This window comes from Pelodiscus sinensis, chromosome 8, assembly GCF_049634645.1.
Source record: "Pelodiscus sinensis isolate JC-2024 chromosome 8, ASM4963464v1, whole genome shotgun sequence".
NCBI classification, from domain to species: Eukaryota; Metazoa; Chordata; order Testudines; family Trionychidae; genus Pelodiscus; species Pelodiscus sinensis.
In genome coordinates this window covers 5,515,465-5,530,323 of record NC_134718.1, presented here as the reverse complement: position 1 = coordinate 5,530,323, position 14,859 = coordinate 5,515,465, and the positions used below count along the sequence as shown (strand labels likewise).

Genomic DNA, 14,859 nt, shown 5'->3' with positions numbered 1-14,859 from the left:
AGAAAGTTTGTGTGAGGTAGTTCAATAATAAACTAGTTTAACTGTTCAGCAGTGGCAGTGGAAATATGTGAAGTTTACCTTATTCAAAGAAAATCTCTGTAATGCAGAGAAATATAAGGTGGGGGAAGCCAATAAAATGTCTTACTGAAACTAATTAAGGAGCACTTATGTAAGAGCAATTAAGTGAGCTGGAAAATTTGAAAAGTTACAAATACAACATATTCCTCCATTAAGAACTTCTCTAATCTTACTGAAAAATGCAGGTCATCTCTAATTCATCTCCATTCACCATCTTCAAACTTGCTACAACTAGACAGGGAAAAGAATGTCAACTGAACTGAATACACAAAGAGCCAACACAATAAAAGAAACTGCTAGAAAGCAGATTAGAAAATATTCAGATATTGGCAACCCATCCTGACTACTTCAATGCTCAAGCCAGGAAAACTAGACACACCGTGGAATGTTGTCTTCTCCCCAAATGTTAATTGACAGAGTCTCTGAAATACTGTGTGCAAGGGACTGTTCATATGCACTACTAGTTTTTTTGATGGTTTGTAGTAGTGAGTCTAAGTTTGAGATGGAGACATTGTCCGTTTAATATGGGGCCACAGACTGGCCTGTTCTTCTAACTCGGAATGTGTTTATCTGGGGGCCAACACTTATTCCAAATCCAAACATCTAACTTCATTGTTCTACTTACTTGCATAATACCAGCAGAGGGCACTGTAACCATAACCTGTAAAAATAAGGCTTGCTCGAGCCTAAACATATTCCTTGGCATTTTATCTTTCACGGACCATTGCATTTGGATGCAAACAGTAAGCCTGGACCTCTCTCTGTTAGCATATAGGGTTATTAAACCAATCACCACTATGGTATAACTTCAGCTGATTTAAACACACAGAAGTTTATATAAGATGATAAAGATAAAAGACAGTCTTCCTCCGTGTGTTGCACTGGCTAAGTCCTCTACACACGAAATGGATAGAAGCAGAGGCAAAGGCAGCACCAACTTCTCCCTAGCAGTATGTTTGTTTAATACTGACCTGAAAGAACCCCTTCTAGAAGGACTTGTCTGTTCAGTCCTGGGACTTGCTGCAACTAACTAGAAAGCATGGGAAATTATTTAGTTCTTAGTGGGCACGTGTCCATCTCAATTTACATAGGATATTAGCTGTGGGTCATTTTCATTTACTATCAGCTGAAGTCTTACAGGTGGAAGAGCTGTGAATCTTTTAGCACAGGCTGTTAGGATGGAAATGTCATGGAACTATTTATCAAAATAATAAACTATAGCACATCAAAAAGCATCCTGTATATTCAACATATACCTACATAATGCAAGAACAGCAATGCACAGGACAATTCTAAAGAACAAAACAGAACTGTTCTAGCTACCCACCTGCTTACTGTTTGCATCCAAATGCAATGGTCCGTGAAAGATCAAATGAATTTCACTGACTAAACAGTGAATTCAGACTAGCCAACTGTTGCAATGGCTTAAAATTGCAGCGCTCTAATGCTGCCTGGCTTAGTAGGCATCACTTGAAATTTGCCAGAGCCTGCAATGGGCACCTAATTTGTATAAAATACAGACTGCAATTATCTACACACTTACTAGCAAGGTGGGACCAAGGAGGACTAGAGTGCAGGTATGCCCCATCCTGACTGAAGTCGTCTCTTGTTCTATCAATGTTCTCTTCTCTTTTCAGTACCTACTGTGGGCTGCACTGGAGAAATCAAAGATGGGGAAAGCCAATAAAATGTCTTACTCAGTCAAGAGCACTTAAATAAGCGCAATAAAGTGAACTGGAATCTAATGTGGGGAAACCAGAGAGGACTACCATTCCCAAATTCAGCTAAAACAAGCGTGATTGGGGCAAATTCTGCTGTGTTACACTGACACAAACCAGTAGTAATTTCATTACCTGTAGATAATAATGTACCAGAACATAATCTGGGCCTATATAATGACGTTATCTTGTAATCATGACAAAATACAGTTGGCTTTATGCCACAGTTTAAAATTTGATAGACATAAAATAAACTGTCCCTGTTGGTTCAAATACAACAAGAAAAAGTATGCTATGCTCCAATCCCCATTCGATGTCCTATCAGTTTTTAGGAACATACAGTTTGGTGGGATTCTATAAAAACAATTGCCTTAAGTATATGATTTATAGATCGCTGCTGAAATATCTGATATATGCAAGAACAACAGAACTACACAGCACTATCACTTAGCAGCAGCCTAGCAAGGCAACAAAAATACAACTCTGCACTTTAACAAATGATGGCCAGCTTTCTTTGAGACTTTACCATTTCTTAAAACCCCTTCTTTAAAAAAAAAAACAAAACCAAAAAGACTTGTTAGCTATTGAAACAAGTAAAACAATTTGGGAAGATAAAGTGGGTAAAGGCAATATTTCCCTCTTCCAGTTATACATTTAAAAAGGATTTTTATTCTATCTATCCAAAAAATGTTAAGGGAACAAAATTTGAGCAGCGTTAGTTTCATTCTTGGATGATCTCAATAGCTACTCCTATTCATTCTCTTCTGCTTTGTTCCTGGCAAGACTCTTCTGCTTGTCTTTTACAGGTTCTTTTTGTTGGTGTCACCAATTTAAATCCCTCTTCACATTTTAATTCACTATACAAAGTATTTGTCTACACAAAGTGATCAATAATAGCTTAAGTTCATGAGATATCTGCACTTTTCAAAGGAAACTTTAGATGACTGTTTTACTCATTCATAATGAAACTCAGTCAGTTACACACAAATCATTCTGTAAATATAAAATGTAAACAGTTAACATACTTTTGTAAGGAGCAGCACCATTTTACATGACTACTTAGCAACTGATCTATATATTTATTTTTAAAGAGCATTGGCAGGTGGGGCTTCAATGCTGAATGATACTGAACATTCATGTCTTAAAAAGAACCATTATTAAGATTTCTGCTATGCTGATCTGGGTAGTACAGTAAGAGAAAAACTATTTATCCAGCAATGCTATTTCTCTCCACTACCACGGCATACACTGCTCTCAACGAGCCAGCTACAGAAGTCTTACAACCTGAGGTTCTCTCACTAATGACTGGCTTACAGGACCAAATTATTTTGGGTAAAGAAAGAGTGGTTGAAGCTGTAGCTTTCCATAAATACCCCCAACACAGAACTGCCCTCCCCTAACATAGAAATCAGAAGGAAATTGAACGCCAAAGAACCACGTGCCATGTGAAAGTGTAACTACTGCTAGAGTTTTCCCTGCTGGCAATCTAGATATTCTGGGTACACCTTGTTTTGCATGTACAAAAACAGGCTAATAGCTAATGGAAGTAAACAGTTTATTTGCATTGCAATGTATTATTCATGAAGTATCCTCTTTTTGTTTTATGTGATCAGAAGCTTCAGCATGCCACAGTACTGCTACCATCTCCTTTTGGCAGGCTGGAGAGGTCTGCAGCTTTAAAGATATGCTTTGCTTTATGTTTATACTGCCTTTCAGATGAGGTGACTTTGCCAAGGGTCACAAACGATTTCCCTAACAAAACTCACTAATGGCTGCTTTCATTCAATTCTTATAAGCAAGTAGACAGATTGAAAAGATTCTGTGTTTGCTGCTACCACTACAGTAGCTACACTTGAAGCTATAATTGGCTACAATTAATTATTTTGTCTTCCAGGTAGGTAGGACAAATGACCACGCATATAACTTCGAAGGATAATCATGAACAAAACATTTGGAAAAAATTCTAATAAAAATTGAAAAAACCTATGAAATCTTAAATACTACATGACAGGGTAGAGACACAACATTAATATGTGCTTTGATAAAACAAATCTTAAAATTCAGTAAAAAAGATCAGCAGCATAATAGTAAAGCAAATATGCAGATTTTTAAAACCATGATAAAATTATCAGGTTTAATATTTTACAGAATTAATTACAGAAAAAAATACATTTTTTGGCTGCTTTTAACACAACTTACAGTTTAAAATTACAGCACTTTAAAATGAACCCTACCATCATTTTTGAAAAAAACCACTCAAAAATAATACCACTGATTTTCTTAAAGGTGCCCTATCAATGACTAAAGGATCCCCCTTCCCTCCCCCCTAAAAGACCAAGTAGTCATCTGCAGCAACCCAGAGGTCCAGCTGATGTTTCCAGACTGCTGTCGGTATCGGAGGCCAATGTTGGATCTGTTGACATTGAAGACACATCATTGACAGATGATGATGAAGATGGATGCTGAGAACCATTGATCACTGCTGCACCTGTGCTATGAGAAACAAAACAGCAAATCAGTTGCAGATACAGTTGCATGGTTTAATACTTGCATTAGTATTTCTCACTTTGGCGGTCCTTAGTTTTTCTTGCCACTCAAGAAGCTTCTAAGAGATTTTTTTGGAATCCATTAAATAATATTTGAGGATTTTTATTTCCGTGAAGGGTTAAATTTTTGAACCATCAATCTGAGCTGGGCTCCTTAAACCTCGTTGCGCCTAGACCTCCTTCTGATGGGGGGGGAGGGGGCGGGCAAAGCCTGAGTCCTCTTTACCCCCGCCTCCCTGGAGGGAGTGGTGAAAGCCCAAGTCCCAATGCCCTTGGCAAGGCAGGAGACAAAGCTGAAACCCAAGGGCTTCAGCCCCAGGGGAGGAGAGGTGTGTGTGTGGGGGGGGGGGGGGGTTGTAACCTGAACCCTGCCACTCAGGGCGGGAGTCCTCAGGTTTCAGCCCTGGGCAGTAGAGCTCCAGTTTGACTCTGGACCCTCAGCAGCCATTGAACGAGGGTTGTGACCCACTCTAACGTCCCAACCCCCCGTTTGCAAACCATTGACCGACGCCCAAAACCATGGAACTTCCAGAACAGGGTGGCTTGTAAATTTGAGATAAACACTTCCAGCTAAGGTGTGGCTGTGAGAGAAAGGAGGGAATAGCATGTCGTTCTACACAAGCCTGAAAAGATCTTCAAAAATCCTAACGTCAGGCTCCTAACAATATGCTTGGGCCTAAAACTGGCAGAATTTGCAGAAGTTCTGAGCATTCATCAGCTCCATGATGCTTAGCGCTCAATGCTGCTGAACTCTGGCAGCTTCAGAAAATGTTGGTGTTGGAGTCAGACTCCTGGTGCTTTGCTCATTTTGAGCGGCTCAAGATTACACAGGGAGACAATGGCAGTTATTCCCCAGCCCTAGCTGTGCTACAGATCCTCCAACCATGGAAAGGGGGTCCCCTGATGATCCCGCTGTATTTATACCAAATACATGGGTGGTTCCCAAAGGCCCTTCTGCACACTCTGGTTTAGGAGCAATTTTTTCAGGCAAATAACACAAATGAGAAATTTGATTTGAATATTTAGTAGACATTCCATCAAGTGATCAAGTGTATTTTATACTGGTTATTTCTTCCCTTGCAACAAACCCCGTTGCCAGCTTTGTCCAGATATTTACTCTGCTGACACCATCATTGACCCTAACCATGTCAGTTAGAAGATCGAGAACACTTATTCCTGTTCATCCAGAAACATAATTTATGCCATCACGTGCCAACAGTGTCCATCTGCTATGTGTACTGGACAAACTTCTCAGACACTTCCCCAAAGAATCAATGCCCACAAAACAGACATCAGACAGTTTCACAAAGAAAAAACAGTTTCTTGCCATTTCAACCAGACTGGGCATTGTCTCAATGACCTTATTACATGCATCCTGCTTCAAAGCGACTTTAACGCCAAACTACAAAGGGAAGCCTCAGAACTGTCACTCATGCTTAAATTTGACACTTTATGAATGGGCCTTAACAAAGATGCTAATTATCTTACCCATTACAAAGATAGCTTCCCCAATTATCATCCCTAATACCTAGTATCAGATGGGTAGCCATTTTAGTCTGAATCTGCAAAAGCAGTGAGGAGTCCTGTGGCACCTCTGAAGTGTTGGAGCAAAAGCTTTCGTGGGCAAAGACCCACTTCGTCAGATATTAGACCCCTAATATCATTATCTCATAGACACTAACCTCCCCCCTCCTCCCACCCCACCTCCTGTTCTAAAATCTGATTTGTCAATTTTATATGTGTTCACTTTTTTTGATTTAATCTCTTTGGTATATATGGCCGTGCCAATTTTCTTCCACAAGTTGATCTGAGGAAGTGGGTCTGGCCCACGAAAGCTCATCACCTAATAAACCATCCTGTTAGTCTTTAAAGTGCTGCATAGTCCTGTCCTTTGTTTCAGCAAGACCAGACTAACATGGCTACATCTCTATTACTATTGAAATTCAACAGTGGGAACTAAATACTTGGGGAATTCAGGCCAGCTTATTTAGGAGGCTAATTTTTAGCATCCACCTAAGTGTGCACTTCTTGGTTAAATGCCTGTTTCTGATGAAGCCTAAGGTGGGGGTGGGGCCAAGTCCGAACATCTGAACAGCTATTCTTAGCATTGTTGCACGAGCCCGAGTCTGTATACCCAGGCACCACGCATCAATTCAGAGGGTTTCTGCGTCCCAGTTGGCTGTATCTTTGGTCACGAGAAAAAGTCCCAGATGCTGGACAAAGAGAAAAAAAGACTGTCCCTTCCCCCAAGTCCTGCTTCATGGAGGCATTAGGTAACTAATCTCTAGATAGCGTTCTACATTTCCCAAGCAAAGCACCAGTGTCAGATATTTTCACTCATGAAGTAAATTAGCTAAAAGCAGCTTCTGCCCAAGTGTTCTTGAAATTCTAGTCATACTTTGAGCTACATTCATATTACCCATGGATCCGCTTTATGCCTTTCTACCTCACCACAAAAGGCAGGCTTGGACAGTGCTTTTATTGTAACCAACCTAAAGGGGCTGGCTGTCCGCGTATAACCCCATTCTTGGTCCTTTCCTCCAGGTCCATGACCTCCTTGTATATCAACTCTGTCAACATGACAAAAAATAGTAGTTATACCACTCCAATACTTCAAACTGATAATGGTACATGCACATCTTACTAAAATTAATATTCCAGTTTTGTAGGTTTATTACCCTTCAGAATTATATTTAGACTACAGAGAAAGTAGCAAAGAAAGGAACATATTTAGAACGGAAAGTGATGCACCAGTTTACAGCACCCTTCTGCTGAAACGTCAAAAGTTTGGAGTTCACAGAATCCACTGAGATTGCTCACTGCTTTGGGGCTGATGTTGTCCAGGTCACTTTGAGAAGGACGTTGAAGCAGACCCACGAGACTGAGGTGATCAATTCACTCAATGCTCTGGAGGCCTCCTGCACAGATGAATAAGTCTGATGGCAAAATAAGGGGCACAGAAGGCCTTCCCTAGTTTAGATTAGGATGGCTCAAGAAAACATCTTTGTGCAGATTTAATACCCAGCAACATCACAATTCCTTGCTAGACAAACAGACTGTGCTTATCTAAGTCCATCGCAATCACCTTGGAAGTGTGCTTGGGGCTATGTGCAAAGTTGCAAGACAGCTCTGCATCAGAAAGCATAACATTTCTTGAAGAACACGTGTCCTCACACCCCAACCCCTTCACTGGTTTTCCTCACTAGTGCAATTTCATGCCAGGGCCCAGCCCGATGCCTTGAATGGCATTCAAACAACCAATGTCAAATGTTACTGGGGCTGGCCAGCCTCTCTCTTCCCAGGCATCTCTGTCTGAAGGATCTTGGATGCTAGCTAACCAAGGTATTCTCATCCAATCAGTTTTGCTTAGCAGAGACCTAGCCGTAATTTGAGAGATGCTGGCAGATATCCCTATCAGAGATGCGTGGACAACTCTTTCCAAGAGGAGGCTCAGACACACCACACTAGCTTTCATCAATTAGAACATCCACAGGTCCTGGGCAGATAAGGGTGGGCAGTTTCTGCAGTGCTGTTAGGACAGTGGCTGAGACGCATGGTGGCACCATCCCCATCTGAACACCACCATAAATATCCAGAAGCCACTTTGGATCAGATCATCCTTTTGGGTGGCGATTAAAAGCCACACGCAACATGGAAAAGTTAACTAGAAATTTGAGATAAACAAGAAAACGTGGAAGTAGAAAAACATAATTCCAAGCCTGCTCGCACTAGCAGAGAGAGGAACAAGGGATAGTTATGATCTGGGACCATCTACAACTTTACTTTGATAGCTAGATCTGCAATATGAGACACAGTCAAAGGGGTCAAGATGCACAGCATGCATCAAGTCCAGGAAGAAAATTCTGGCTGCTCTGAGCTCCTGTAAGTGACGCCGCAAGCTGTAATTTATAGGGAAGGGCCTGACTACTTTCACCAAGCCTGTAAACTGAAGCAGTCCAAATCCCGTCATATGCTAGATGACACAATCTGACTGGGAGGGGAGTTGTACATGGGGCAGAGTATTCTGGTTATCTATAAAGAGACTTTTCTAAACACACACATTTACCACTATGGGCTCACCAGCAAGAAGTGCAGTGACGGACACAAAACCGAGGAGCAAGAAATCGAGGAGGCAGCAATCCAAGTCATTTCTTTGTTCTTTGTTGCTTTTAAAACAACAACGATTCAATAATGCCTTGAAGTCAATTAATTGTCAACGATATAGGATTAGATTGAGGGCTTCTTTCTACCAAGTTTGCACTCAGATCTCATCACAAAAAGAATGTGTGGGTCTCTTCAATCCCTAATCTTCTATGATTAGATTATTTGATTTCTCTTAATTTCTCATAACTCAAAAATAATTAATACACTGTGTTTTTTCCCTTCAGCTAAAGCTGTGATCTCTCTATTTTGTGCCATGAAAAGTCATGACTCTCCACATTTTTCCCCCAATGACAAATGATTAATCTTATCTACATTGAATCAAAAATTCACTTTCAATGGCAGAAATGTATATCAAATTGCCACATTTATTTTTATTGAAAAAGCTGAAGAAGATCTGTAAAACAACAAGTGGCTTAGTCTCTTTCAGACAATGCAAGTGACAACAAGAAGCGCCTGAAGCAAGGGGAGATTAAAAACCAAATATGGTATGACAGGAGAATGTATGTATATTAGCAGTCTCATTCTTAATACCAAGTTAACAAAATTAGTCTGGACGTAGACCAATGCTTGTTCCCTTAAAGAGGAAAATGCATATCAGCATACTAATTTTCCCCTCAGGGGAAATGTAAATGAAGGTATGAACACTCTAGAGAGGGAATAGGGTTGATGTAGGGAATAGGGCTACGTAGCTGAAGTTGCATTAGTTAGATCAATAGTATGCGGTTGTATAGACAAGGCCTTAGAAATTCTCTTTATTCAGGCCTTGTCTACACTAATGAGGAAAGTCAACCTAAGTTACTCTTTTCTAACTACACGAGTCACATAGCTGGACAAGGCCCTTAACTGGGCTAAAGCCAGATCCTGCTCCCAGGGTGACAGATCTGGATGGGCCAAGAGGAGGTGGCTGAAGGATATCAGCACCACAGACATGGTAGGCGATCTTGCCCTTGAGTGAGACAAAGAGCAAGACCTCCATGACCAAAGTATGTCCCATGGATTCCATGGAGGCCACTGGCACAGATAAGGCCTTGGTGGTCACTAGGCGCTGGATCAGAAGCTGCTGTTCTGGTCATGAGATGAGCATCAATCATATTCAAAGTGGTCCATCAAAGACTGCCAATGCTGATCAAGCGATGGACAGTGAGGGGGAGTGGGTGGGGGTGACAACCCTGACTCGGATGCCAAGGAGCCTCAGGATGCCTGGGAGATGGGCACAATGAGATCAAAGGCAGGAAGTAACCAGTCTGACTTGTCTGTCATCCAGAATGAACCTGGAAGTGGTGCTGCCCCCGGAAGCACTACCACTGGAACTGAGCATGCTGGCGCCAGAAGTGGTGTCAATCCCAAAGGCAGAAGCAGCAGAAGAGTGTTTGACAGCACAGACATCGAAGGCAGCAAAGGCTGTCGTGATCACTTTGCAGAGCTGACTACATCAGTGCTGAGGAGAGTCCCAATCCCAACGACTCCTGGACTAATCCTGGCCCTGGCCCGGCTTCTACAACTGTGCAAGTGGAACACTGGGCTCATTCAGTGGACAGCCTTGACAAAGTCTGGAACAAAGGACAAGTTGGACGGAATGGGATAGGATGTGTGGCTGACATGGAAACAGTGGCTACTGGCACTTTGTCCACACCACACACAATGGACAGGCAGAATCCAGAACCGGTACTTGGGGAGGGTTAGAGGTACCCATGCCATCCTGTGCTCTGGCATCAACTGTGCCAGTCCATGCTTTTCCTGGGGGAGGCAGAAGAGGAACAGTCTCGGTCCTTCATATGCATCCTTTTCTTCCATGCAGATGATGGCAAATGGCTCTACCATTCCTTCGGCGTGGCACCTGCTCCAGAACACAGAACAGCTGCACGCTTGGAGCGCCAGAGGGTGATCTCCGACCTGATAAGGTCCTTGATTCTGAAGCAGGCCACATAGCTTGTTGAAGCAGGCGCTGCTTTAGGTAAAGGTCCCAAGCCCCTTGCATCTATTTCTTGAATGATGTGGCAATTGCACAATGCTCTTTAACGTGGGCCTCGCTGAGGCGACAAACACTGCATATAGGGACTGCTGGTGGGACCCACTCCCGCACGCGAAGGACAACATTTAACCCTGATAAGGGCATCACTGAAGAAACTAAACAAATATAACTAGCATTAAGCTAATGCATGCATCTGAAGAAGTGGGTTTTACCCGCCAATGCTAAGGGTACTAAGAAAAACTAAATTAGCTGAAGGGTTGGGAGGTTTAGACCCCGCAGAGCTCCAACTCCAAACACGGGGATAAGACGGGACTGAGGAAGAGTCAGGGCAATGCTGCCTCACTTAGCCAGGGGAACAAAGGACAATGGCCACTACGAGCAAAAACTGCCCTTCTATGGCTACTGGAAAGCAAATGTCTTGGGCATCAGTGTGCTGGGTGAGCACATGCCTATGTGGAACATCCAGCTGCATTTACCCAAAGAAGGTGTAGTTTCCCTAGCACAGACATGGCCCAAGTGTAAGCAGACCATTTCAGAAAGCACAATTAAGGAATAAAACCACATCCAAAGCCATAGCTCAATACTTCAATTGCACTTTCAGAAACAGTGCTGCACATGATCTTGTTCTTGGCTAACCTGCACTTAAAGCAGGCTCAGGCCCAGGGCCACTTCACGCACAGCTGATGCCATTATCAGCAACAAGTCATTTTCCTCGGTTAGACTAATTTCAGGGATGAAAGCATGTTCCTTATCTCCTGGACCACAGCAATCTTAGCATTGCATGCATGCTATGTGCAAGTCACTTAACCTAGGAGTTCAGAAGAGGTACCATAAGAATCTCATCTGACCATACACTTAAATGATATGCAAGTTTGAGCTGGGAAAGACACTGAAGCTGCTAATCATTCCAAACTTCTTAAGAGAACTCCAGCAACACAATAATCCTATAAAAGATGGCAAAACCCCCAAAGAAAAATTTTAAAAAACCTTTTTCTTACCTTTCCATTCTTCTATTGTGTGTTCTCTTTCATCTAACTGCTTGTCTGGTATCTTTGGTGGAGGCTGCAAATAGAATTGATGCATGATAAACAACTAAAGTGAAACGAAAGGGAAAATGCACATTACCTAACAGGAAGACTGTCATACAACAACAGTATTCAACATCCCAACCCAAACATTGAGAAATACAGAGTTATGCCTGACCAAAACTGCTAGAAACAGTCCTCTCAGATCTGGCCACTCTTCTGTATTTGATGTCATGTTTCAGACTCCAAGTGATTAATAGTCTCTTATGTCTTATTACAGATATAAATGTGGCCAAAGTAATAAATGTGGCCAAATGGAGACATTCTATCCAGATACAGCACCCTCCATGCCTGACTGCCATTTTAGGGGCATTTCGTGTCAATAGTTCATTGTCTATAGAATTTTACTTGCACCATTTACATTAAATACCGTTTAGGATACTGACATGTCTTCTTCAATTCTTACTAGGTCACAGCCAACTACCCCCCTTCTCTCCAGACACTGCTATTTTCCATCTTACACCAATAACCAGGAAGGTTTTTTTTTTAAGTGATGTACTTTTATGTTTCAACTAATCACCAGTGGTAGCATTTGACAGTACAAGCTCTTGAGCTTCTTTTGTTAGGTGTTGAGGTACTACCAAATTGCCACAACTAATGAAAATACCTTTTTCCTCTTTTCTTTCCAGGAATCCATGGCTCACACTCCTGTTAAATGCAACAGGTATGCATAGGCATAATCGTGGAAAACATTTGGTTCAAAAAATCCAAGGCCTGATTTTCAGGAGCTATTTTAAGTGCAATATTTGCATGACTCATTTGTGGGTGTAGTCATCCTGATTATGCATAGAAATACCGGTGAATCACACCTGCCTGAAATATTGTCCCCTAGAGAGAAAATGATAACAAATGTCTACCAATTTCAGATACAATTCTGACAGTTGCAGGTCCGGAAAGCAGTGCATTATTATGGAAAGCAATGATACCAATCACCACATTCCAAGTTTGCTTTCTTCAGTAGAGTACCCCATTAACAAGAGACCAGCGCTAAGAACTTACTGCTTCTGCTTCAGATGGATCATACCAGACATTGATGTATGGGTGCTGCAGGGCTTCATCCACAGAAATTCGTTTAGAAGCATCTATAACCAGCATTTTTGATAACAAGTCCCTTGCTTGACTGGCTGGAATAATGAATATTTCTATTTAGGTTTATGCTCAATGCACATTAGACAAGGTTTTAAATATTATGAACAAACATTTAAAAGGCTAAGCAGGAAAAAGACAAATGTCTGAACGGAAGTCAGGAATTAGAAAAACTGACACTATCTGCTATATTAATAAGCAAAGTCCAAGTAAAAACTGGCAAGAGTGGCTTTGAATTTGCACGTGTAACAAGAACAAAATTTCACATGGAAGAGTTACTAATCAATACCTGGGCACTGTCCGCTTTCTCGCAAAGGCGGCAACAGGTCAATTGGACATGTTTTCATGCCTTAAGTTTTACTGATACATGCATCCTCAGTGACTAGATGGATTTATTGATATGGCTATTTCTGGAAAATATCAGAAGGTAGACAGCTACCAGAGGAGTTTAAAAAAAAAAATCCATGTGATGGAGGACATCAAAACAAAGGGGGAACAAAGATACTTGGTAACTAGAATCTAATCAGTAACTATTTTTTAATATGAAAGAATACAGTGTGCCCCTCCCCACAAAATAAATCTGTCATCACATAAAGGATAAGTCAATTCAGAGCACTTGAGCTCTAGATTGGATTCAAATTGGCTTGCGTGTGCGCACAGTGACATGCAGTGAAAACTGGATTAAGTATGAAAAAAGGCTGATTGGCCCAGACTTCAAGGTCAGAAGAGATCATCACGATCCTCTAGTTTGACCTCCTACACACTTCAGTACGTCTCCTACCCACTCCTGCAATAGGCCCATAACCTGTGGCTGTGTTACTGAAGTCCTTAAATTATGATTTAAAGGCTTCTACTCATACCATCAAATGACCCATGTCTCACATTGCAGAAGCAGTCAACCTCCCCACTCCCCAACATCTCAGGCAATCTGATCTGGGGGAAAAACCTTCCTGATCTCAAATATGGCAAAGTGTTAGACCCTAAGCAAGTGGGTGAGAGACACCAATAAACTGAGGGAGACGTCTGTGACCATACAGTCAAATTGTCAGAGCTGGGTCCAATTTTATTTAACATTTTTATTGATCACCTGGAGGTAGAGGTGGTTAGAAAGCAGACTGAGAACTGAGGCATAACAAATTTCCATCAGGTCAGAGAAATAAACCTTGATGGACAGGAAATAAAATGTGATTAAACAAGGGGAAGTATACAGAACTAGTACGTCTAGAAAAAAATTCTTATTTTAACAAATTAGAAATACTAAGAAAGCAATTGGGTTGGAGCCTGCAGTTTGATATGAAATTTTGGATGGCACACATCATAAAATGAACCTGGGACACTAGTCACTCTTATGCTATATTCCTGTCGCAAAACAATAGCTACCAACGATTACTGTAATTTGGCACTTTAGTGCTGGAAAGAAACCAAATTGGTGAGAATCCAGAGAGAAACTTGAAAAAGCAATGAAGGGGAAAAGGAACCAAGCTGTTCAGGTTTGTGACATTAACAGGAGGGGGAATTTGAACAACCGTTGACAAGAATATGAAGGACATAAACACTAAAGAGGAAAAGAATCATTTAGGGTGGTCCACAAAGATAGCATTAGGAGTAAAGGGATGAAATTAAGAAAACATGTCTACAGACTAATCAGGGGAAATATTTCTGGTTCTGGAACTGAACTGCAGAACAAGTCTCTCACGATAACTGGTGGCATCCATATTACGTGAGTACTCAGAAATCAACAGGTAAAATAATGTAGGGGAAATCTCAGAATTGCTTGGAAGTGGTGGTGTTAAGAGATGGACATACTAGATTATCTCTTTTCAATATATAGTGCCTAAGATTCAGAAAAGACGGGACCATTATAATAATCTTGTCTGAGATCCTGCATAGCTCAGGCCAGAGAACTTCCCCCAAATCATTCCTAGAGCAGATCTTTAAAAAAAAATCCAATATTAATTTATAAAATGGTTAGTAATGGAGAATCCACCACTGCCCTAGGTAATTTGTTCCAATGGTGAATTATTTTCAGCACTAAATATATACTCTTTACTTTCTCTAAACATCCATGTCTAAATAAGCACACGTAAGATCTTGTAGGCAGCACAGTGAGCCACAGGAGAGAAGCCACGCTCAAGTTCAGTGAATTCAGTTTAAGAGCCTGCATCACTGCCAGTGGTTTATAATGTGGAGCTTCCAAAATTCCCTGACTG

At 41.4% G+C, this 14,859-nt stretch overlaps 1 protein-coding gene across 7 annotated transcripts in view; it reads right to left on the bottom strand.

The window, feature by feature from the left end:
- Window positions 1-2,346: 2,346 nt before the first annotated feature.
- Window positions 2,347-14,859, bottom strand: part of MAPK8 (mitogen-activated protein kinase 8) — a 78,518-nt gene continuing 66,005 nt past the window's right edge. For 6 of the 7 annotated variants that reach the window (XM_075934656.1, XM_075934651.1, XM_075934655.1 and 3 more), the window contains 4 exons: window positions 12,563-12,687; window positions 11,477-11,540; window positions 6,835-6,912; window positions 2,347-4,284 (listed from right to left, as the gene is read on the bottom strand). In XM_075934656.1, coding sequence (XP_075790771.1) covers window positions 4,139-4,284; window positions 6,835-6,912; window positions 11,477-11,540; window positions 12,563-12,687 — 413 coding nt within the window. In that variant the 3' untranslated portion in view covers window positions 2,347-4,138. Of the gene's footprint in view, window positions 4,290-6,834; window positions 6,913-11,476; window positions 11,541-12,562; window positions 12,688-14,859 lie in introns of all 7 variants that reach the window. The other variant, XM_075934657.1, reaches the window with a different exon arrangement.